At 43.3% G+C, this 23,225-nt stretch overlaps 1 protein-coding gene across 1 annotated transcript in view; it reads right to left on the bottom strand.

Annotated features, from left to right (window-relative positions):
- Positions 1-584: 584 nt before the first annotated feature.
- The window catches only part of BACE2 (beta-secretase 2), a 54,160-nt gene continuing 31,519 nt past the window's right edge, over positions 585-23,225 (bottom strand). The window contains exons 3-9 of the mRNA XM_029046756.1: positions 21,194-21,410; positions 19,491-19,619; positions 18,115-18,249; positions 16,719-16,820; positions 11,646-11,795; positions 8,853-9,021; positions 585-3,406 (exon numbers count right to left, since the gene is read on the bottom strand). Of these exons, the coding sequence (XP_028902589.1) occupies positions 3,153-3,406; positions 8,853-9,021; positions 11,646-11,795; positions 16,719-16,820; positions 18,115-18,249; positions 19,491-19,619; positions 21,194-21,410 (1,156 nt within the window). The 3' untranslated portion in view covers positions 585-3,152. The remainder of the gene's footprint in view (positions 3,407-8,852; positions 9,022-11,645; positions 11,796-16,718; positions 16,821-18,114; positions 18,250-19,490; positions 19,620-21,193; positions 21,411-23,225) is intronic.

Here is a 23,225-nt window from a genome sequence, read left to right as displayed (position 1 = left end):
TTCCCAAAGCCCGGGCCAGCCTCACTCTTGGGTACAATCAGGCTGCGGCATCTCAAACCAGGTGGAGTTGTTGAAAGTGACTAGGCAGCATTGTTTGTAGAGGAATTCATCTTGCCCACATTCTTGGATGCTAGGTCGTTTGCCAGTCAAAGACAAATTGGAATGCAGAATTACTATTTCTACACACGAGTTTGACACTTGTGCTTTTCTTACTTTCCACTGGCAAAATCGAATCAGTCCCCAAAATAAGTTCCCAGGAATTTTTTTAAAAAGCACGCTTAAAAAACTATTTTAGCAGAAAAAGCATTCCTTTCTCCTAAGAAAGTTTATAAAATTTCAACCAACAAGATCTGTGAAGGAAAATGATTCATGTGAGCATTTTCTCATGAGTGCACTGCTGGGTAAAAACAAAACTCTGGACTGTTTACCCAAGCGACACAACCTGAAAATCTGCCTGCTAAATATCAATTTATAAACTTAGATTAAGTTGGAGTTACTAGTGGGAAGCACTGACAGCATTTCTGTTGCCAGATGAATTTCTGGTGGAGGTGTTCGCCAAGGAAAATATCATTAGTTTGCAATTATCGATTTCATTTTTGTTATTTTATTATTGCTCATGTAATTCAAGTATTTCTATGAAAAAGTCACATCAATGATGTGACCACATCCAATGGAAAAATAATCTAACGGTTATGACATAGTGCGCTAAAGCAACTTCTTTGAAATACAGTGCGGAGACGTAACTTATTAGAAAATCTGCTGGGTACAAAGCCTGCTAATTGATCACAATGGATTTTTTTCTTCCTTCCATAATCCAGTGACATAGTAAATATAAAATAAGACAATTCAGCTGAATAGGCAGTAAAGCTGATGATCAAAATCCACTTGTAATTTTCTTATTTTCTTTCAAGGGTTTATGAGTTTCAGAGCAAGGGAAAAAAAAGACACTTTCTGTCTTTTTCCTTCTCTTCAGCTGTGGGCTCCTGGTTTGGGCTCTCTGTGGAGGACTCCAAAGTAGTGGAATTTAAAAGTCAGTGTAAGAAAAAAAAGACAAACGTAACAAATAAGGTTCCTTCCCTAATGCTGTGCTTCGCCTAGTAATGTTTCTGATTCTGAAATTTGATAGAAAACTAAGTCAATCCAGAAAGCTAGATAATGTAATGTAAAAACACTTGAGCCCTCCTTCCCAAGTGAATAATCTCTTTATTTCTCTTTTACACACACATGGTCTTGCCTCTCTTTCACTGGCTCAAAAAAACTTGAAACTATTACAGGGTGGAAAAGTGCCCTTTTCCCCCCATTTTCCAATGAGTACAAACTCCTGTCTAAATTCCAACTTTCCAAAGCACAACAAGCAACAATCAGGCAAGTAACAGTCAGGCAACTCCTGAATCAGATTCCATGAGAAATCATTAGGCTGAATTCCTCTTCCATTAGCCAGCTCGGTAAAGAACTCCCTCAAGCCAGTGGAGGTTGTGCGTACGGACGACATACTTGAAGGGGACAAATTCAGCCCTTTTTAAAGGCAAAAGGAACTGGAGCCAGAGGAAATACTCAAGCCCTGGGACCTTTTAGGATTATTTTTATTATGTGTTCAGTCCACCCAGACATTGAAGCCACATTACATTGTGCTGAACAGAGTGGGCCAAGCACTGTGGCATATAGAAAAATAAACATTTCACTGCCTCTCTTGAGCCAGGTCTTTTAATGCAGGCCGTCTGACGGCTATATTCATTTCTAAGTAGGAAAAAGGCAAGATAAGGAACAAGGGGGGGATTTTTTTTAAACTGATTTTACGCTGCTTAAGGGGAAGTGGTATTACCCATAAAAGCCTGGTCCCACTCATTGTGCTCCATCCAGCACCCTGGATTTTCCCCAACAGAAATACTCACCCATGGTATATCAGCCCTGAAGGCGATTTGGCTTGGCAAATGGATTCAGAATTGTTGGGTCTGAGCCTTGCGAAGGAAGACAGGCCCTCAAAGCTAAGGGACTGAATGAATTGGCCATTTCCCCTTCCAATCCTTCACCTTCGTGTCACGGACACCCGCGGTTCTACCTGGAATCCAGGTACAGTTTGAAGGCGGAGGTCGAAAAAGTTACCACTCCCTACTCGAGTGACACTGCCAAATGGGCTGACTTAGTTCCAACCTTCTGCAGTTCAGGTGATATAGAAAGGGAATCATCAAACAAACAAAAAGCAGTTGAAAGAGAGGAGTTTCTTTCCTAACTGCGGGTCTCTCAATGATTGGATTATGGGCAGAACTACTCTGACAGGCATGGGTGGGAATCAGCGCCTGTGTCTGTTGACTGTCGGTAAAGGATCTCTCTAGCATCAGACGCAGTGCCAGGGTCAGGCTATTATAACCCTCTCTGGAATGGCACCCTTGTGGAAATCTCAAAGGAGGTAGCTGTGTAGTGTTAAACAGGAAATACCCAAGAGTAACAGTTGTTTCCCTCCATTTTAATCGAGAGTTAATTGGCTTGGGAGTTGGCAGGGAAATGCCAACTTCATCTTCATATTAAGCACCCAGATGCTGACAAGGCCTCTTGTGATGCTCTTCAAGAAGAGGTCAGATCCCAGCCGCTGGAGAGAGAAGGACTGAGCACAGTCCTCTCGATGACCCAATTTCCTCTCAGAAGAGAGCAGGGCCACTGGGCCTGGCTTCCTCTTCCTGCTACAGAAGATCCACCATCTTGTCCCTTTGAGGGATGTGTTGAAGACTGAAGGAAACCCAATTAAATGTGCTCAATATAAAAACTCCTGCTCTGCCCTTGAAGCTGAAGTTTGAAAGGTGTAAGAATCCGCCAATACTAGTTTGTGAAGGATTCTGATGGGTTGAGAAGACCGTGCAACCAACGCAGGACCAAAAGCAGTAGTCAGAGACTTGGCATAGAATGGTACTGTTGAACCAATCAAGCGGGCTCTCAAGTTTGATTCTAACACTTTGGCTCATAATCAAAGTTTTTTTGAGGGGTGGAAGAAAAAGCTATAAAATAAAGGTACAGTGAATCTGGAGGATATCCAACAGCGGAACAGTGATTTAAGACTAATGTATAAAGAAAAAGGCTTTGGCTTTCAGCCCTTGTTTGTGTAACTGAACTTGGGCTCACGGTGGAGTTCAAGGTTGCTCAGGCTCTGATCTAGGTCTTCATTTCCAGCGGTGCCGAACTAAAGAGGATTCGTCATTGACGGTATCGGGGTCTCGAGGACGGCGCTGACATCGGTGTGGAAGCAGCAGCAGAATGATCAAAACGAGGAGGATGATTCCACAGATGCTCATGAGAGTGTAGGAGACAATCCATAAAATGGGCTCATTGAAAGGCAATGTGGTGACACAGTTACTGGCTACATCATCTGTTGGGAAAGGTCCCGAAATCTCTGATACTGGAGAACCAGCAACTTCTGGGGAGATTGGAAAAAATATATTAAATGAGATGTCAGTCACTTTGGGAGCAAGAAAGGGTTGGCAGATGATGAGGAACATGAATTTAGGAGTCGGAAAATGGGACTTCTACTGGCAGGGCAAAGTGGTTTAGAGTCCCCCAGAACAGCCTTAATCCATCAATCAATTGTATTTACTGAACGTTTACTGTGTGCAGAGCACTGTACAAGTGCTTGGGGGAATATAACAGACTAATCTTTGACACTTGGGCTATTCCCTTTGCATGGAGCAGGCTAGAAAGTTCCTGAATATTCCGTTCTTAACGATATGGTGTAGGCATCAATGGACAGGAGTTTTATCTAGCAGTCAGTGGCAAATTATGGCTACAATTCATGACAATGCTGTCACGATCAGCGGCGAGTCAAATTGTGTAAAGTAGACCCAGTAAAATGTATTCGACCGAAGCAATCTCCCTTAACTGTGTTCAGAGATGTCCAGAAGGTCCTTTGGTTCCTTATATTTAGCTTCGAATATTTAGTTGTTTAAGGTAAATATTCATTTGCATTAATTACAATCAGTGCATCCCAATAAACTTTCCCTAGCTCTAAGACATAGGCACATGTAGCCGTTAGGAGTCTTCGGGGTTCTAGAGGTGAATGTGTCCTAAGCTAGTAACACAGTCAATCGATGGTATTTATTGAACACTTACTATGTGCAGAGCACTCTACCACGTGCTTGGGAGAGCACGATACAAACAAGGGAGGGTATTGCTGGTGCCTGCCCCCATGAAGTTTCAGAGCAGAAGGGGAGGCAGACATTAAAATAAATTACAGATGGATATGAACACAAGTGCTATGGGGCTGGGGCAGAAGTGAATATTGAAATGCTTAAGAGTCTCATCTATGTCCCATTTTGAATAGGACTTCAACACTGACGTTACCAGACTAGGTCTGCTGCATTTCCGGGACCCCAAAGTCACATAATTTGCTTGGCTGATAAATGTAAATGACATCTAAGTAGGAGCATCTGATAGGTTTCTATGTGCCCAACTTCATTAGCACTTGGGAGAAACAACCTCATGACACCATGATTCTGATGACTAAAATGTTCAGGTCATTACCAGGTGCCTGGAAACTCCAGTCATTTTTCTGAGATAAGACCCAGAGCCCAGCAAGTCCATAGGACCAAAGTGGAAGGAGGATCAAGCCCGGGACATGGCTGGTTGCCACAGATCTCGTCTCCAGCTTGGGGGTGGGGGAAGGAAAGCCGGGCTGGCTCACTAAAGAGCACCCAGATCTCCTATTCCTCAGGAGTTCGTAGGAGTCTGAATATTATCTACAAGGTGGGGTTACAATGTCTTCCAAGACCGCATCTCCCTACTTTGTTTACACTCCACAAAGAATCCACTGAGGTGGTTTAAATGCACCTATCGAGAGATAGGAAGAGGAGGGGGAAAAAGATTCTTGAAACAATAACTCTGATAGGCGAGGTCACATCACCGGATAGTAATTTTTAACACTGCAAATCATTTTAAGCCTTTACCATTGTACTCTGTCACAAACTTAACCAAACCCACTCTATCTCCATTTCTGCATCCCTGCCACCTTTTATCACTCTCCATATATTCTCTTGCTCCCCTCTACCACTCAACACAGGCTCAGAAAACCCAAGTCTCTGCCTGTAGCAAATAGGGAAAGCCAGGTGACCAAGTGGATAGAGCACGGGCCTGGGAGTCAGAAAGGTCGGGGTTCTTCTAGTTCTGGCTCTGCCACTTGTCTGCTGTGTGACATTGGGCAAATCACTTCACTTCTCTGTGCCTAAATCACCTCCTCTGTAAAATGGGGATTAAGACTGCGAGCCCCAAATGGGACATGGATTTAGTTTGCATTAACTTCCGTATTTTAGTGCTTGGCGCATAGTTAGTGCTTAACAAATACCATTAAAAAAAATTGCTATGAAAACAAAGCAAAAAGTCAACAGGAAGGCATCACGGAGGAAATTAAATTTCATTCTGAGCTACTGCATGCTTCCCATTAGGCTCCGATCCCTTTTAGGCCCTTGGAATGTGTGTCAATCAATTGTTCTTCTCGTGGCTCTCTGACCAGTAGTAGTCACTGACTGGTGATAGTGACTGACAGATGCTCAAAGAATTACGAGGCTGCCTGTCTACTGTGGGCAGAGCACCGTACTGAGCATTTGGGAGAGTACGATATAACAACTAGGTACGATCCCTGCCCTCAAGGATCTTACCAACTGAAGGGCTTAAAGAGTGTGTTTAGTAAATACCATAAAAAATATAATCTAATTCCAGTGGTTGTAAGTATTTTCCTCCTTTTGGTGAGGAAACACATTCTAGGTTCCTGTTGCACTTTCCCAAGCACTCAGAACAGTGGCACTTTATCCACTGGGCACTCAATAAATGCCATAACTATTGAGGAGTCTTTGCCTATGGAACAAAAGGATCGATCTGGTGACCACATTGTGGTGACCAGATTATAAATTCCCAAATAGACGATTTCTCTCCAAGATGCAGACAAGCCAGGATCTCCACTCAGATATTTGGGTCGGCGCTGGTGGAAGGTGAGAAACCAACCCTAATTTTTAAATAGGACTGAAATGCTCATTTAATTTTTCTTGGTATCATCTGGGAACCCAATCTGCATGAATGTTACACCTATAATAAAATTAAATGCTATTTGCTCCAAAGTTTCGTCAAAGTAGATTCTATGGTCTTTTTTTTTTTTTTTTTTTTTTAAGAAACACTCACATGCGAACATTTCAGAGAACTTAGGCCTAGAGTGGAAAGTTGCGAAATGCATTCAAGAATGCTTGCCAATAAACTGTTTCAAATAATTGTCCATATAATTAACATGCAATGATCATGCCCCTTTGTCATTAAGGGAAAAGAGCAATAAAAAGATGTTACCACAGTAACGGAAATCCTTATATTTTGAGAATGTGATTTCATCAATAGCCAAAATTGCAGAAAATACTAGTAGGTCTATTTATATCGGTGAGAAAACAAGTCTCTTGGAGTCTTATTGACTCTTTCAGCCAGGAGTAGGATTTAGGATTTGAAGAAATAACTTACTAGATAAGATGGCAGCCAGTGTCTGGGGAGAATTAATGGAAGGCACCCGAGTTAACAGTTACCTCCGATTCATTCGTGAGACCAGGCTAAAAAGTGTCCAGAGATTTAGAGCTGCAGATTGCTCGATATTTATTTCAAAAACAAAACCGAAGGAAGCCTACGTAGATATTTTGGGAACAGCATCAGTTCATATTCAATATGTACTCTGGGTTCAGTGGCTTTATCTAAATAGAACATAGGGTATTTTTAAGTTGTTACTAACAATAAAGACTCCTTGGACAGAGATAATGGAAATTTATTTCCCTAAGCGCATTTTCACTCCCTCTCCCTTGTCCCTCCCCCTCCCGCCCCACTTAAGGGAGTATTTTTAACTTTTCAAAATTGTGCAGTACTATTAGAAAAGCACTGACTACATGTTTAAATAAGCACCAATTTTAGGTTTTCTTTAAAGGTTTTAAATCCCCAAATAAATGCCATGATTTCTTACACTAAAAGAATGCTCTTTATCTTTAAAAGAACATTTATTTCAGCCACTTTTATATTTTAACACCAAAAACAGCATGCGACATTTCTAAACCCAAATTACTTATAGCTCACCACATTTTACCTCTCTTCTTACCCATGACTCATCACTTCTCAGTGTCTCCTAGTGGAAAGAGCATGGGTTTGGGAGTCAGGAGACCTAGGCTCAAAACCCAGCTCGGCCCCTTGCCCACTGTGTGACCGGGGGGAAGTAACAACTTCCCGATGTTTCAGTTTCCTCATCTGTCAAATGGGGATTCAACACCCGCTCTCCTTCCGCCTTAGACCGTCAGCCCCGGGTGGGACACGAACGGTTTCCGACCCGATTATCTTGTATCTACCCCAGTACTTATTACAATGCTCGACACACAGTAAGTGCTTCAAAAATACCACACTTATGATTTCTCTCCCCACTTTTTCCAACATACTCAGTATCGGCGGAAAATTGAATAATCTGCCTATGTTCTATTTTATCTACTTTGTACCCACAGATCCCAGAGTGCCTCAGTTTCAGCATGTTGCCACTCCATTTCCAAAAGTGTTGCTGCTCTGTTCGTCTCTTTGGCTCCTTAATATAAGGTTCCAAGGAGCTACAGGGAAAATTAGCTTCTCCTCTCATTACTTGGGGTTTAAGGGGAAAGGTGACAGGGCAGCATTTCTCATTGCATAGCGCTGCACGAGGGCATAAGGTATGCTTCGAAAGCGGTTTGGAGATTTTTAAATGAAAAAGCACTTTTTTTTTATATTTATGTTTGTAGACACTTAGAAAATACTCTTAACAGTTCTCAAAGCCCTAAGTTTAGTACCAATATGGAGTAGGTTTATCCATAGTGTATTTCCTTTTCTCTATTAGCATTATTAATATCCATTTACAAATGATGATCGATATCCCACAGAGCAACCTGGCTTAGTGGAAAAAGCCCAGGACTGGGAATCAGGAGTCCTCGGTTCTAATCCCGGGTTTGTCACCTGTATTTTGTGATGACCGTGGGCAGGTCATTTAACTTCTCTGTGCCTGTTTCCTCATGTGCCAAATGGAGATTCAATACCTGCTCTCCCTCCCAGTTAGACCGTGAATCCCACGAGAGACGGAGCTATGTCCGATCCCATTCTATTATATATATATATACACAGACACACCCAAGTGCTTGGCCTAGAGTGAACCCTTAACAAATACTACAAATATTATTAGTACCCGTAAGAGCTATTTCGTCAAATTTTTATGTACTCTATGAAAGCAGACATTTAGGACTTTCTTTCCAAAGAATTCTTAGATCTGGGCATCCAACCAAGTGAATGCAGCTTTATCTCAGTTCACGGATGACTGTTTTTTGCTATGTGGCATGCAGGTAATAGGCATTAATGGTTTCTGAACTGGATTTTTGACCCTGTGGTCTATTTCCATCCCACAAAAAAGGCTGGCTGAGACGTTTTGCAAATGATTGAGATTTGTTTCCGAGAAGTACTTATTTCCAAGTCAATGAATTTACCCGAAGTATTCTTGTAATACACCAGTGTGGTCTAGTGGAAAGAGCACAGGACTGGGAAACAGGAAACCCAGGTTCTAATCCCCGCTCTGACCCTACCCTGCTGGGCAACCCTGGGCAAGGCACTGACCCTCTCTGGTCCTCGGTTTCCTCCTAAGCCAAATGGGGGTGATAATACCTGCCTCTTCTTACCTCCTAGGGTTGTTGTGAGGATAAAATGAAATATCCGCCGTGATGTGAGACCACTCGGGAAAACTTACAGCACTAAACGAGGTAACCCTTTTCTTCTTCTATTATCATCATCATGCTCAGGGAAGGTTAAAAGGAATTCTAGACAGATAACTCCTCACGGCAGACATCACTTACCGGCACAAAGACTCACTGCAAAGCCCACCCTCTTCTGAGCTCTGTCAAATACGACGTAGAACCCTTCCATCACTGTAGCACCAATAACCAGAGCATTTGTGGAAGATGAAATGCCAAATCGATAACATTCGTAATTCGAAGCAACACCCATCATGGGCTGAATATAAAGCTGGTGATTTAAAAAGAAAAGAAAGGCAAGAAAACCATTAGACAATTTCCGCAAACAGAACAATGTGTGTTTCTGTCTAAGTATTAAATAATACATGGGTGTCAGCAAAATTTATTCATTCCGAGTTCCCGAAAAGACATCGTAGTGCCTCATCTGACTTCTCAAAGCATAGTGGATTATTTCAACTGGAGTAAACTGGGTGGTTCCACCCTGGGTGGGGTTTTAGGTAAACATGAAACCAGAGGAACAAGTAATTTCTGTTACATCATTTCAAGTATAAAAGTTTAAGACTAGTGAGACGGAGGCTTAATTTTTGCAACAGGAGACAGATGACCTGAAAAGAGTCCAAAGAGTCTGAAAGATGGGAACAGGGAGGAGCTGAGGGATGCCACTCTTTAGCCATCTATTGAAGAGGTGGCTTAGTGGATAGATCACAGTCCTAGGACTCAGAAGGACCTGGTGTGCTAATCCCGGCTCTGCCACATGTCTACGTGTGACTCTGGGCAAGTCGCTACACTTCTCGGGGCCTCAGTTACCTCAGCTGGAAAAAGGGGATTAAGAGTCCAGAGTGGGACAGGGACTGTGTCCAACCCAATTACCTTGTATCTACCTGAGAGCTTGGTACTGTGCCTGGCACATAGTAAATGCTTAACAAATACCACTATTATTATTCTTATTAGGGGGAGACAGCACAATTCAGCTTCACCATCAGGTTTCTGAAGGCTGCCCTGTTGGAACAAATGCCAGAATGCATGGCAATGATAATAACGACGATGACGATAACATTTGTGGTGTTTGCTAAGCGCTTACTGTGCACCAAGCATGGGGGCAGATGATCGGACTGGACAAAGCCCCTGTCCCACACGAGACTCACAGTCTAAGAGGGAGAGAAAACAGGTATTTAATACTCATTTTACAGATGAGGAAACAGAGAAGTCAAATGACTTGAGCAAGGTCTCATGCAGCAGGCAAGTGATGGAGCCAAGATTAGGACCCAGGTCTCCTGACTCTCAGTCCGGTGCTCTTGCCACTAGGCCGCGCTTCTTCCCTCCGTCAACACTGATCTTTCTGACACGACTGAATCCCACCAATTCAGCTCACTGTGGGCAGGGAATGCATCTACCAGCTCTGTTATAACGTACTCTCCCAAGCATTCAGTGCAATGCTCTGCACACGGTAAGTGCCCAATGTGATTACTGATCCATTTGAGATTTCCCAAGGCATTTGGGGTGGCCCTGGGTGGCTGGGAGCACCAGCTCCAGGAGGCAGACACACTGGGAGTTTCAGATGAGGCATGGCTGCGGGGTCATTAGCCCTCAGTCCCCTGACAGTGGGAGGGGAGAGGGATGGGGAACTGGAGTGGTTCTAGAATTTCCCTGGACTTCTATCTCCCCCCTCACCCCCAGGAATGGGGTGGTGTCCTGTAGAGATCTGGGTCGAAACATAGAAGCAGGCTTTCCCCCCGACGTAAACGCTTTATGGACAGGGAACGTGTCCGTTAATTCTGCTGTACTGTGTGCTTTGGAGAGTCCTCTGCACATAATAAGTGCTCAATAAATTCCATTGATTGGTGGAACCTTTCATTCCAGCTGCATAGACTGCCAACGCTTTGGTGTTCCAGGGAGCCCCCTTAGGGGCCATGGGTATCGGAGAGTGCCACTGCTCAGGGTTCGGTCTACAGAGCACATTTGCTAGCTCTGGGGACTGGTGTCATCATCACCGCTCCTTCCTTTTAAAGATCCCTTACACAACTTCTGCCCCGCTCCTCTGATTTTTTTCAGGGGGCCGATACAAGATCCAACTGGACCGCCGCCTAGATTTCTACTTGAGTTTTTTCACATTGACCAAATACAGTAAGTTCTATTATTTCCTGGGACACAATTTAATCAGAAAAAGCACGTTATTTTAAATGCCCTGAAAACGTATCATCCTCACCACACGTTATGTGGGACTTTTCATTCAGAGTTATCATGGCCTTTTTAAAATGCCTGATAGCAAGTATTAATAGTCTTGCTTTATAGTTAGGGAGACAGTCACAGAAAAGCTAAAGTGACTGGCTGAAAGCCATAGAAGTAAGTCAAGGGAAGTATGGAGATTATAACTCAATTCTCTCCTTCCTGATCAAGCAGGTTTGACAACTAGAACATCAGCGTGCCTTTCTCTCTTATTTCTACGCCACACTGCTCCAATCAATCAATGAATGGTATTTGAGTGCTTACAATGTGCAGAGCCCTGTATATAAGCACTCAGGAGGGTACACTTCAGTTGGTAGACATGATTCCTGCCCTCAATTAGCTTATAGTCTAATGGGAATCTCCAGATCTTTCTTTCCATGAAACCCACAAATACAAAGGTGGAAATGGGATAATATTGATCATTACCAATGCTGCCTGGAAGTTCAAATCCTCCCAGTTCACTCCCTCCCCAGAGGGATGGCCTTCATCATAACAAAAGCATATTTATGAACAATGAATGGAATATGTATTTACTTAAATCACTTTATGCATAACAGAATATCGACAAACGCTGGGCAACTCGGTTTTCTTTTTTAACTGTATAATAATTAACAGAGAGACTTTAAAACGAAGCATCCTTGCCAAAAACACGCTCCACTGAGCTCATACCTGAGGAAGGATAGTGATGCGGAATGACCTGCTTGAGTTCTCATCTCTCAGGTAAATGGAAATTTTGGGAAAGAGGGACCAGGGCTTGTCAGAATTACTCCAGCACGCAAGCTGGGAACCGGTCCAGAATCCTTCGGCAAAATCTTGAATCTGGGAGGAAAAAACAACAACACTGTGTAAAAAGCAGTGATGCAGCCTGTGAATCCTCTCTGACTAGTTCGTCTCTGGTGTCGCTTTCAGCTCCTTGCCAATTACCTGAACGATCTTCATGTTATATTAGGACAGATCTGAACCTCAATCTAATAGAAGGGTTAGTCTTTAATCAAAGGAAAGACAGCGGTGTTTGCCCGTTCCCTAATCCACCGATGAGGTCATCTCAACTTTCTACGGCGGAGACGTGAAACTAAAGACTTAACCGCTCCACAAATCCATAAGGCAAAATGTGCCTTGTTGTAATGAAAATTGGGAGACAGATCTGTGCCTACTAGATGGTGGATTCTCCCCAGCAGCTGGGTGGAAGGTACCACTGAGCAGGCCAAATACTGTAAAGTAAACGCAGCCTCGGACTGAGGTTCTGGCATGAACAACCGGGTGGTGATGAATATCGGTTGAAGATCGGGGAAGTCTCCCGCCAGGAACGACAGATGAGCTCTGTGAGAGCTTACGAGGGGAGAACTGATGACTGCACCAGTGGTGTGCACTGTTCTGCTCGTGCCTGATGGTCGTGGTTCTCGTTGGGCTTTGACTCTCCCCAAAATACACGAGGCACTGAACACAGTTATAAATAGCTTCCACTCTCTCACGACACATGAACACGGAGAGAGAGATAGTCAGGAGAGCATACTACTTCTTGGTTTCACTTTGGATTCCTCTTTCCTTTGCTTTTAAAGCATTTGATCCACTTGAACGGGATCCTAAGGAGAGAGACAATTGCTAGGCCAAGATCTGCGGCAAGTTAGGCCTAGGTTACCACGGCAGGGAACGTGTTTGCTAATCCTGTTGTAATGGACTCTTCGAAGCACTTAGTAAAGTACTGATTAGTTACCTCATCTGTAAAATGGGAGTTGAGACTGTGAGCTCCATGTGGGACAGGGACTGTGTCCAACCCAATTTGCCTGTATCCACCTCAGTGCTTAGTACAGAGCCTTGCACATAGTAAGCACTTTACAGACACCACAGTTATTCTTATTACTCTGCACATAGTAAATACTCCATTAGTACCATTAATCGGTCGATCGACGGTGGTGGGGCTGGATGGAGCCGAGGAATTTTACCCTTCGGCCAGCGGTGGGGGCAAAGGTTAGAGGAAGAAAATAGTTCAAGTGCAGTCTAGGACCAGGAGTTGGGAGATCCGGGTTCTAATCCCGGCTAGGCCAATTATTTGTTGGGTGGGCATGGGCAAGTTACTGAACTTCTCTGTACCTGTTCCCTCATCTGTAAAATGGGAATTCAATACTGTTCTCCTTCATCTGGGATTGTGAGTCCCATATGGGACAGGGACTGTTTCCAATCTGATTTTATGGTACCTGCCCCAGCGCCTGGCACATAGCAAGTACTTACCAAATACCGTTATTACTTCTTATCATCATTATGCTCAAAATTTAAGCCTCTCTGAACAAACCATGCTTATAAGGGGACCGCACTTTTCTGTTTGCCTCTTCCTTCAAATTTCTCCACTGATCTCTGCCTCTCCACCAGTTAGAACAAATGAGAACAAAAACAAACAAACAAGGGACTTGTCTAAGGGACAAGTCTTTTGGATTAAGTCAGAGTTGAACCTTGTTGACTGAGTAAATCCACCCTCAGAATAAAGCACAAATGCACACCCTGTCCCCTCCCAAGACAAACCTCCCTTCCCTCATTCCTCCCCACTGACACATACACTTAAACAGGAACATTATTTCCTTACTGGTGGTTTTCAGCCTGGTATTTTCTTACAGACTTTACACACACTGTGAGAGTGAACTCAGAGAAACAAAATGGTCATTGAGGACCAGAAAACTCTTCCTCCTTTGACCTTCGCAGATGACGATGAGTTACGGAGAAACTGCTTGGCGTACCCAAGACCTTAATAAAGATGAGTTTTTCTTTGAAACTATCGAGCGCTCATCATACTGAACTAAAGCCAGATTCTCCGGAATTGGGATTATGTAGCCTGAAGTGACTTTAGGGCAAAAAATTTAACACTGATTTTGAAGCCACTGGTTCGAAGCTTTTTCCAGAGAAATTTTACTTCATGTCAATAATTTCATATTAACATGCTTTGGGTAAACATCACTTTTTGAAAGGGCACGGAACTTTCCCAGTGGCAATCTTTTTAGCAGTGACCAGGGCCCTTTTTGATACCACCCAAGGAAGGAGTCATCGTTGATAAAGGGTTACCTGAAACCCCTCCTAAAAAAAATGCATCTGAAATAGTCATCGGCAGGACAGTCAATTCATTTCTTTGGAGATGCTGCCTCCATGTAGAGAGCAAATGAAGCAAAATCATAATGGGATACAGCATGACCTAGGGGATAGAGCACAGGCCCTAGGATTCTAATCCTGTCTGCCACTGACCTGCTGTGTGACCTTGGACAAGTCACTTAACTTCGCTGGGCCTCTGCTTCCTCATCTGTAAAATAAGGACTCAATACCGATTCTCCCTCCCTATTAGATTGTGAGCTCCAAGAGGGACAGGGACAGTATCCAACCTGTTTATCTTGTATCAATCTCAGTGCTTAGTACTGTGATTGGCACCCAGTAAGCACTCAAATACCATTAATCACCATCATCCATTCTGGATAGGTTTCAGACTTGAGCAATTTTCATTTTAAAGATGGATGTGGAAAAGGGAGGGGTGGAGAGTGAAATGATCAAACCAGATCATTTAAAGCTCTTCCTCTCCATGTCACTCTTCTAGCGATGAAACACCTCTTTGCGCAAATATTTAGTATAAGTTTACATTTCTTCATCCTAGAGCGCCCTCCCCTGCATTTGCCTTCCCTTCCTCATCGCTTCCCCGATTTGCCTGCCCTTCTGCGTCGCCTACGCACTTGGATCTGGACCCCTCAAGCACTTTGATTTTCACCCCACCCCGGAAGCCCTTATGTACCTATCCATCTGTAATTTATTTTACTGTCAGTCTGTAAGCTCCTTGTGGGCAGGGATTGTGGTCTACCTCTACTCTATTGAATTGTGCTCTCCCAAGCGTTTAGTACAGTGCTCTACATATGATAAGTACTCAATAAATACCACTGATTGACTGATTGAAGTCACAGCGTAAACAAAGTGGCCAAGATCATACCGATTGGGTCTATTTTTAAGAAGTTAACAACTTATTTTTCCCTTGAATCTTCATGGCACAAATCTAACCTCTGGCATTAAGGTTAACGTTAGCACGAGTTCCTCAGAGCATAGGCGACTTGCAGCTGCTGCCAACTCTCACACTTCGGAGATGGTCACAGAGACTCTGAAGGCAGCATGGCTTCCTAATCACTGCTCTTTATATATTAAGGGTGGCCTGGTGGAAAGGCCACAGGCCCGGGAGTCAGGAAATTCAGTTTTTAAACCCGTTTCCGGTCCCTGGGCTGCTGGTAGACAGTAGGCATGTTATTTCATCTCGCTGTGCCTCGGTTTCATCACCAATAAAATGCGGATAAGCTCTCCTCCCCTTCCCTCTTATAGCATTGTTCTATGTGGGAGAGGAACTGGATGTGACTTAGTTACCTTGGATCTATGCCAGTTAACTGCTCAATAAATACCATAATTATTATTTGAGGAGTGTTTTTACCATTCCAAAGCACTTTCCCAACTCATTAATGATCTCATTTTTGTCCTCACAACAACTCCACCAGCGAGGGAAAGGCAGGAGTTACCTCCATTTCACAAAAAAGGAAATGGAGGCAGAGAGGGCATTTGATTCACCGAAAGCTACACTAAAAGCTTGCGAAAGGGCTTTGATTAGAATCCAGGTCTCCTGACTCCCAGCCCCGTGTCCTTCCTGCCAACTCATACTGCCGTTTCACACTTTGCTCCCCATGACCAAAGCCCTACTCTGATTCCTCATAACAGATAAAATGACAGTTTCCTCAGTTCTCAGATGAGAATTACTAATCCTAAACAGAGATGAAGTAAAGTCACACTAGCCCATTTTTCCCAAGCTTTCATTGCTTTAGATTCTGGACTATGTTTTCATCTGGGGAGGGTAGTAGTGGTCTGGCAGACTTCAGTCCGACCAGAAGTCAAGCTGAGGACGATGCATGCTCACGGGTTAAAAAGAAGACAGACCTCTCACCTGTTAGCCCTTGCTTATATGGTGCAGAAAGTATCAGTTACATAATTTTCATTAGGTGAAAACAGAAGGCTTCCACCTGTGCTCAGAAGAAATGTTATCTCCCCCACCGCAACCCTCCTCAGCCCCCTCCAATTTCCTCACTGGTGTAGATACAAGTTAATCAGGTCAGACATGGTTCCTGACCCTTGTGGGGCTCACAGTCTAAGAAGAAGGAGGGAGAACAGGCATTTAATCTCCATTTTACAGGTGGGGACATGGAGGCATAGAGAAGCTAAGTGACTTGCCCAAGGTCACGTAACAGGCAACTGGAAGAACTGGGATTAGAATCCAGGTCCTCTGACTCCCAGGCTTGTGCTCTTTCCAGTAGGCCACATGGGACAATGACTGTGTCTGATTTCACTGCATTGAACCTTACCCCAGTGCTTAGCACAGTGCCGGGCACATAGTAATCACTTAATTTCCACTACTATTATTGATGATAAAAATTAGATGACACTAAAGAGCATGAAATAACACTTAAAAAGCACCCACCTGGGCACAGTGCTGAACTGAGTGTCCAAAAGACACACATTCATTCATTCAAACGTATTTATTGAGCGCCTACCATGTGTAGAGCACTGTACTATGTGCTTGGAATGTACAATTCGGCAACAGATGGAGACAATCCCTGACCAACAACAGGCTCCCAGGCCTAGTTTACTATTAATAATAATAAAAACAATAAAAAATAAGACATCTACTCCTTTTCCCTTAGAGGAGCCAATGAGCAGACTAGTCCACCTGTGACTCCAACTTACCGAGGATGTGCTGGTGATTGTTTCCACAACAGCTTCAAAGACTTTCTGCGGCAGGCGAAGAAGCGTGGTGCCACTGTCCACTATAGCTTTATTCGCATTGTACTACAAATGGGGGAGAGAAAGGCCCATGGTGATCAAACCCAGGGAAAACTTGGAATTTGGTTGGTTTTAGACATCCCATTCCACATAGACCAAGGCGGGTGACCCATACAGCCTCCCGCCCTCCCAGACCCAACCAATCAACGGTATTTGAGAGCTTACTGCATGCAGAACATTGCACCATGTGCTTGGGAGCATACGATACCACAGAGTTGGTAGACCCGATCCCTGCCCACTTGGAGCTTAAAGCCTACGGCGGGTCATATGAAATAAGGGCAGGAGGGACCTTTTTGGATCAGGTTAGACTGAATCCTTGCAACATCAGTGGGTACAGAGGTGCACTCTGATCTATGGAATACAACTGGAGATGGATTCTCCAACAGTTTGAAATACATGTCTGTGCAACTCTAGTATGATATCAGGTGCGGGACACTGGAAACACCTCCAGTTCTCTTTAACATCCTTTTCTTTCTCTACCAGTCCTTATGCCTGAATTAAATGCACTTCTTGGGAACCAAGTAAGAGAAAAAACCGGTTCCTGAAATGCTGTTTCTTTTAATAGGTATTTTTCCACACAAACACCCTCTTTCAGTAAAAGAATCTCCCCTCTCCTGGATATGATCTAAAACCCAGAGTCAAGTGTCTAAATTCAATACTTTGTTTCAAGGGAAACAAAAGTTAAAACAGATTCAGGGGATAATGGATTGTTTACTTTTCTGCTGTTCACACTAGAAAATTGCATCTCCCTACCTCTCAAGAATCTGTGGACCTAACTTGGGATCACCACTTGGCCTGCTACTAAATGTCCCCCACCTCCCTCAAGATAATGTCTTCCTACTAGGCAGAGCTACAGGGAGGAGGGATGAGCAATTCGTCTGCAGACTGTTGGCTTCAAAATACTCCCGTTCAATACATATACGTCATATATGTTGGACTCATTTTAGGAGAAAGTGCATAGGACTGGGAGTCCTCGGTTCTGTCCCTTCTCTGCAGGTGACTTTGGGCAAGTCATTTTATTTCCTGGACCTCGGTTTCCTCAACTGAAAAATGAAAAATACCCATTCTCTCCTCTCCTTTAGACCCTGAGCCCCATGGAAGATAATCATTGCCTAATCTGATTGTATTGCACCCCCCAGCAGAGCATTTAACACAGTGGTTTGTCCATCGTAAGTGCTTACCAGATGTGACAATTACCTTTTTTTTGTTTTTTCACCCAATTTTGTGTGAAGCAGGAGATTGCACACCGTTCCCCCCTCCTCCCCACCCCCCAGAAAAAAGGTTATCCTTTTGTCAATACCTCTCTGCAGTCCAAATTGAGATTCTGTCCTCCAACTTCAAGCTTCAGAATTTCTATCTGGTAATACCATTCCTCTTTAATGGGGGTGTACCAGATATCACCTGTGTATAAACTTGATTCAATACCTCCCATGACCTGAGGAGAAAAAGATTTCCTAGGGTAAGAGAAGCACATGTCCCTTGCCAAACACGCTGAAGGCTCGGAACCGTTTAAAGGCAACAATGGATTAGCCTGGCAGAGGTTCAGATGATCACTGTCCCTGTGTCTCATGCTCATCAGACCAATGGCGCATCCTACCGAATGAGATGACGCATTCTCTTATAGCCCTTCCAAACTGCAATGGGTCTGGCTTTGCAACCTGGAGCGGCTTTTAATGATTCCCCCTGTTCCAAGGGGAGGAAATAAGACTGAGGTTTCAGGAACTGGGTTCTTCCCGACAGATTTCTTTCCACGAATTAATAGCATTTAATCAAGCTCCCAATGGCACCAACGAAGCTGAGAGGCCTCGGTCTGCTGACTCAAAAGAAAAGGGGAGAAAGAGTTTGGCTTGCCCATTCCAACACCACTTGGTTAAATCACTGATCCTAACCCACAATTCCAAAGAATCCCTCTGTGAAACATCGGCATCCATTTAGAGGAAAACAGCAGGATTCGCATTATCAGTAAATGGAAATGTCTGGGGTCAGAACGGCTCTGAACCGACCTCCCAGAGAAAGCAGATAGAGATACTGGCCGCTGGTCTTCATCAACAAGATCTGTCTTGCACAGAGTCCCCTGACACCTCTCCCACTTAAGATGGAACATTTCAGGCGGCAGTTCCATCAGCATTATAGGATACACAGTTCTGCATCTAATCAGATACCGTATGCGCTCCGTGAGTGGGATTATTATGGAGTTTACAAATCTCCCACTAACCTGTCAGGGTTTGAGGAATTGGCTCAATTAACATGCCCAGCAATCTCTTGGTCCAGGGGAAGAAGGCTAGACCCAGATCTAGTCGTCCCGCTACCTCTTTAGAGTGAAATCCTCCCTCCGACCCCCAGGCCCAAACTCATTATTTAGGTTTATAGTCTGCTTTGCAAAAATAAAGGGGGGCTTTCATGGCAAATCAAGTAGAAGGAGAGAATTCACAACAGTAAAGTTGAGGAGAGGGATTTGGGAAAATGGAATAAAATTGAAATTCAGCATGTCACAGGTGTCCAATTTTTTTTTTTAAATAGGGGCCATTCATTTAGCCTGTATGTATTTTTTCCATATTTTAGAGTCACCTACAGGCATAAATACTCAGAAATGAAAACAGCAAAAATATTTTTTTGGGGGGGGGGGGATCATTCCAAATCCCATTTTGTTTCCCATTAAGAATAAAAGATACCCACAAGACTACCTCCGTTGATACCAGTACCAGCCACTGGCAATCCTGCCCCACACATCTGCATGGAGAAAATGTTGGGGATTTTGGCTTGCTTCACGAGGGAGTCAAAGAACGTTTCCAAGGAACTCGATGGCTATAACCAGCAAAAAAAAAAAAAGGAAAGAACAATTGATTTTTGCTTAAATTACAATATGATACAAAGCAAATCATTTCCACAAGCTCATTTATCCTTCATGTTACATTGCATTTTCACAACAAAATGATGCACAAGTTGTAATTAAACAAATTCGGCTGTTAAACTGAATGGCTGTTTCATTTACTTTCCTGTTTGGCTGGATGGATGTAGACATATGAGACAGTATTTTAATTTCACATTTATCCCAAGTAAAATTTCACAGACATTATCATTATAACACTATGAGAGACATGTCTGAGAGAGTGAAAATGGATGACAGAGGGAGGTAGTTGAATCTAATTTTACACATGTTTCTCCAAGAAGGATTGAGATTTAGACAGGCATTAGTCTAGAGTTTTAGGAAGTCTCCCCTGACCTTCCTTGACCTTTCTGCTGCTTACATCAGACTATAAGTAATACTATTACTGGGTCAGATCAAGGGTTCACCTCTGACTAGAGCAACAGGACTCCTGGAGGAACTGCATGACGGTTGTCCCTTCGAGACATCCATCTTACTGTCGAGAGATGTAAATTCAAAGCTTCTTGAGGGCAGGGACTGTGTCTATCAAATGAAGCAGAATGGTTTAGTGGCAAACAGATGGGCCTGGGAGTCAGAGGTACTGGGTTCTAATGCCATATTTTTCACTTGCTTGCTGTGTGACCTTGGGAAAGTCACTTTATTTCTCTGTGTCTCAGTTTCTGCAACTGTAAAATGGAGATTCAATACCTGTTCTCCCTCTGTGAGTCCCATGTGGGACAGGGACTAACTATGTCCAACCTGATTAACTTGTATTTACCCACCACTTAGAATGGCCCTTAACCCATATTAAGCACTTAAAAAACCACCACAATTATATATTAAAAAGTTACTATCCCAAGTGCTTATTAATACAGCGCTCCACACACAGTAAACACTCAATAAATACCCTGGAATGACTGGTTGACCGAAGGTGCAACTAAGCTTTAAAAATTTCTCTTGGAAAAATAAAATCTATTAGCCACCTACTCCTTTTCTTTTAGTGATGTCCCACATTAGTGACAGGACTCAGGGTTTGCTTTGCACAGAGCACCACATTAGGCATTGGAAGGAATAATTAAAAAGGTGATGACATGGTTCCTGCCCTCAAGGAGCTTTCAGTTTAACAGAAGATGGACACAAACATAAACCATAACATTAAATCAAGTATATGACCCATGGACAAACAGCACAGATAATATTCACATGATTTATAGATGAACACATATGTACACGTAGATAGGGGTACAAACAGACAGCCCACACAGGGCAGCAAGGAGAAGAGGGAGTTGATGTGGGAAAGCTTCCGGCAAGAGGTATATTTTTCATAGAACTTTGAAGGGAGGGATATATCCGTTCATTTATACCATACTCTGCCCTTGGATCATTTGTACTGGTTTGGAAACTGAATCTCATATGGGAAACAGTGCATTTCTCCTCACCAAGCTTAACGATCCTCCCTGTAATTTAATGGTGGTCTCCATAGTTCTTTCTGAATTCAGAAGGAACAACTTACCTTGGCAAGAGCGGCATAGGCCAGCCCAAGGATCCCATTCCACTGAATCCCAGGTAAGAAGAAATTCTCCGATTCAAAAATGGTAGCAATGTTGACGACAAAGGACCCATTGAATCCCTTAGGGATAGTAATAACATCTGTACCAACAGATCCGGTCCAACTTCCTTGGGTATATTTAACAGTGACATCAAAGTTTTTAGAACTGTATGTGCTGGACCTGTAAAGAAGGGGAAAAAATGGAGAGAGCACATAGGATTGAGATTTTCATAGTTTTTCATCTGGCAATCCACCTGAAAGCTCCCCAAACTGTCACACGAAGCAGCGGGAATTAGTAGAAAGAGCACAGGGAGTCAAGAGACTCAGGTTCCAATCCTGCTTCTGTCATCTGCTGCTGGTTGCCCCTGGGGAAGTCATTTAAATTGTCTGTGTTCAGTTTCCTCATTTGTAAAATTGGAATAAAATGCCTTTACTCCTTTCCCCTTAAGCTATGAGCCCCAAGAGGGACAGGGACTGTGTCTGGTCAGATTATCCTGTATCCACTCTAATGATTAGCACCTACTAAAGCACTTAACAAATACCACAATTATTATTATCTTCACCCCATCAACATAAAAATAAGCCCAGGTGTTTTTTTTATGGTATTTGTTAAGCACTTACTATGCGTCAAACACTTCTAAGTGCTGGGATAGGCAGAATTTAATTCGGTCAGACACGGCCCCATTGCCACATAGGGCTCACAGTCCTCCTTTAGCATTACCACAGACTGTGAGGGCACTCAAGGGAGGGAAGATCAGGAAACTGGGGAAAGCCAAAACCCCCAAACTGCCCCACTCTCTCCAAAACCCACAGTTTGTCACCCACAGTCCCTCTGCTTTGGTCTTCACAAACCCCTAGGACTCTTCTCTGGCTCTCCTGGGTTCCCAGCCTAGTTTTGAGAAAAAAAAAACCTACATTAACTTGGATAAAACTATTTTACTTTAGCTACATTTCACACTGCAGAGATATTTTTAACCAAGATCGAGTGATTTGGTTTCAGCAATCAATTCATTCTGCACAAATCTTGAGCAAAAGATTTCTCTTCACCATAAAAAAGTTATTCTAAAAGAGAAATGCTTTAACCTTTAATTAAAAAAAGTGCTTATTAATTAACAGTTTTGATACAGTGCCTGCATAATTACATTTCCAGTTCCCCTAGGTGGATCTGACATACTGGTAACAGAGAAATCCTATTTTATTTTCTAAGAATACCACTTATGACATGCTGGGCTGTTTTCTCTCTATTGGGTCTAAACATGTGGAGGGGCTTTAACTTTTTCAGGTCAGTATGGGCACTATTTAATATCCTCCCCAGCACCTATGAACTCACTTATTCCCTTCCCCAGCAATTTTGCAAGAATGGTAATTTTACTGTATACTCAATTATTTATCCTGACTACTTTATTTGTAAATATTTTTATGCGTGACTCCTTTGTTGGAGTGAAAGCTCCTTGTGGGGGTCGAAGGTATCACATTTTTGGTTTGTATTTGCCAAGTGCTTACGACACTGCATTGCATCAACTGGGTACTCAGTGTGGACTATACTGGCAGAACCATTAAATTATTGCACAGAAGTCAGTGGTTAGTGATTTTCAACAAATTCCCAATGCTAGAGAAGCCTAGGATGGCACACATGCGATGCTAATGAAATCTTTCTAGAAGTTGGATGTGGCAGTCATTTGATTCAGGTTTTGTACTCTGTCCGTTCTTGCATCACTAGCCCTTGGACTCTAAGTGGCGGAATTTGGTGACATCAATCAGCTCCATCTTGGGGTGGAGATCTTAGGCTGTCTCTAACTTCTAGCACTTTGTGAAGTACAAAAAGCAGTTCAAAGTGATTTTTTTCAGGGCACAATCAGAGGGTAAGACTTCCTTTTCGACAGACTCAAGACCTTTCGATGATGCTCTTGGACTTTTTGCCAAAATGTCATATCAGTTGGCCTCCTATGTCTTTCCCTCTAGCTGCAGATAGGCAATCACCTTTCTGCCTGCTTCC

This window comes from Ornithorhynchus anatinus, chromosome 18 (genome assembly GCF_004115215.2).
Source record: "Ornithorhynchus anatinus isolate Pmale09 chromosome 18, mOrnAna1.pri.v4, whole genome shotgun sequence".
Classification (NCBI taxonomy): Eukaryota; Metazoa; Chordata; class Mammalia; order Monotremata; family Ornithorhynchidae; genus Ornithorhynchus; species Ornithorhynchus anatinus.
The sequence above is the reverse complement of the archived record's forward strand: the minus strand, read 5'-3'. Positions and strand labels throughout refer to the sequence as shown.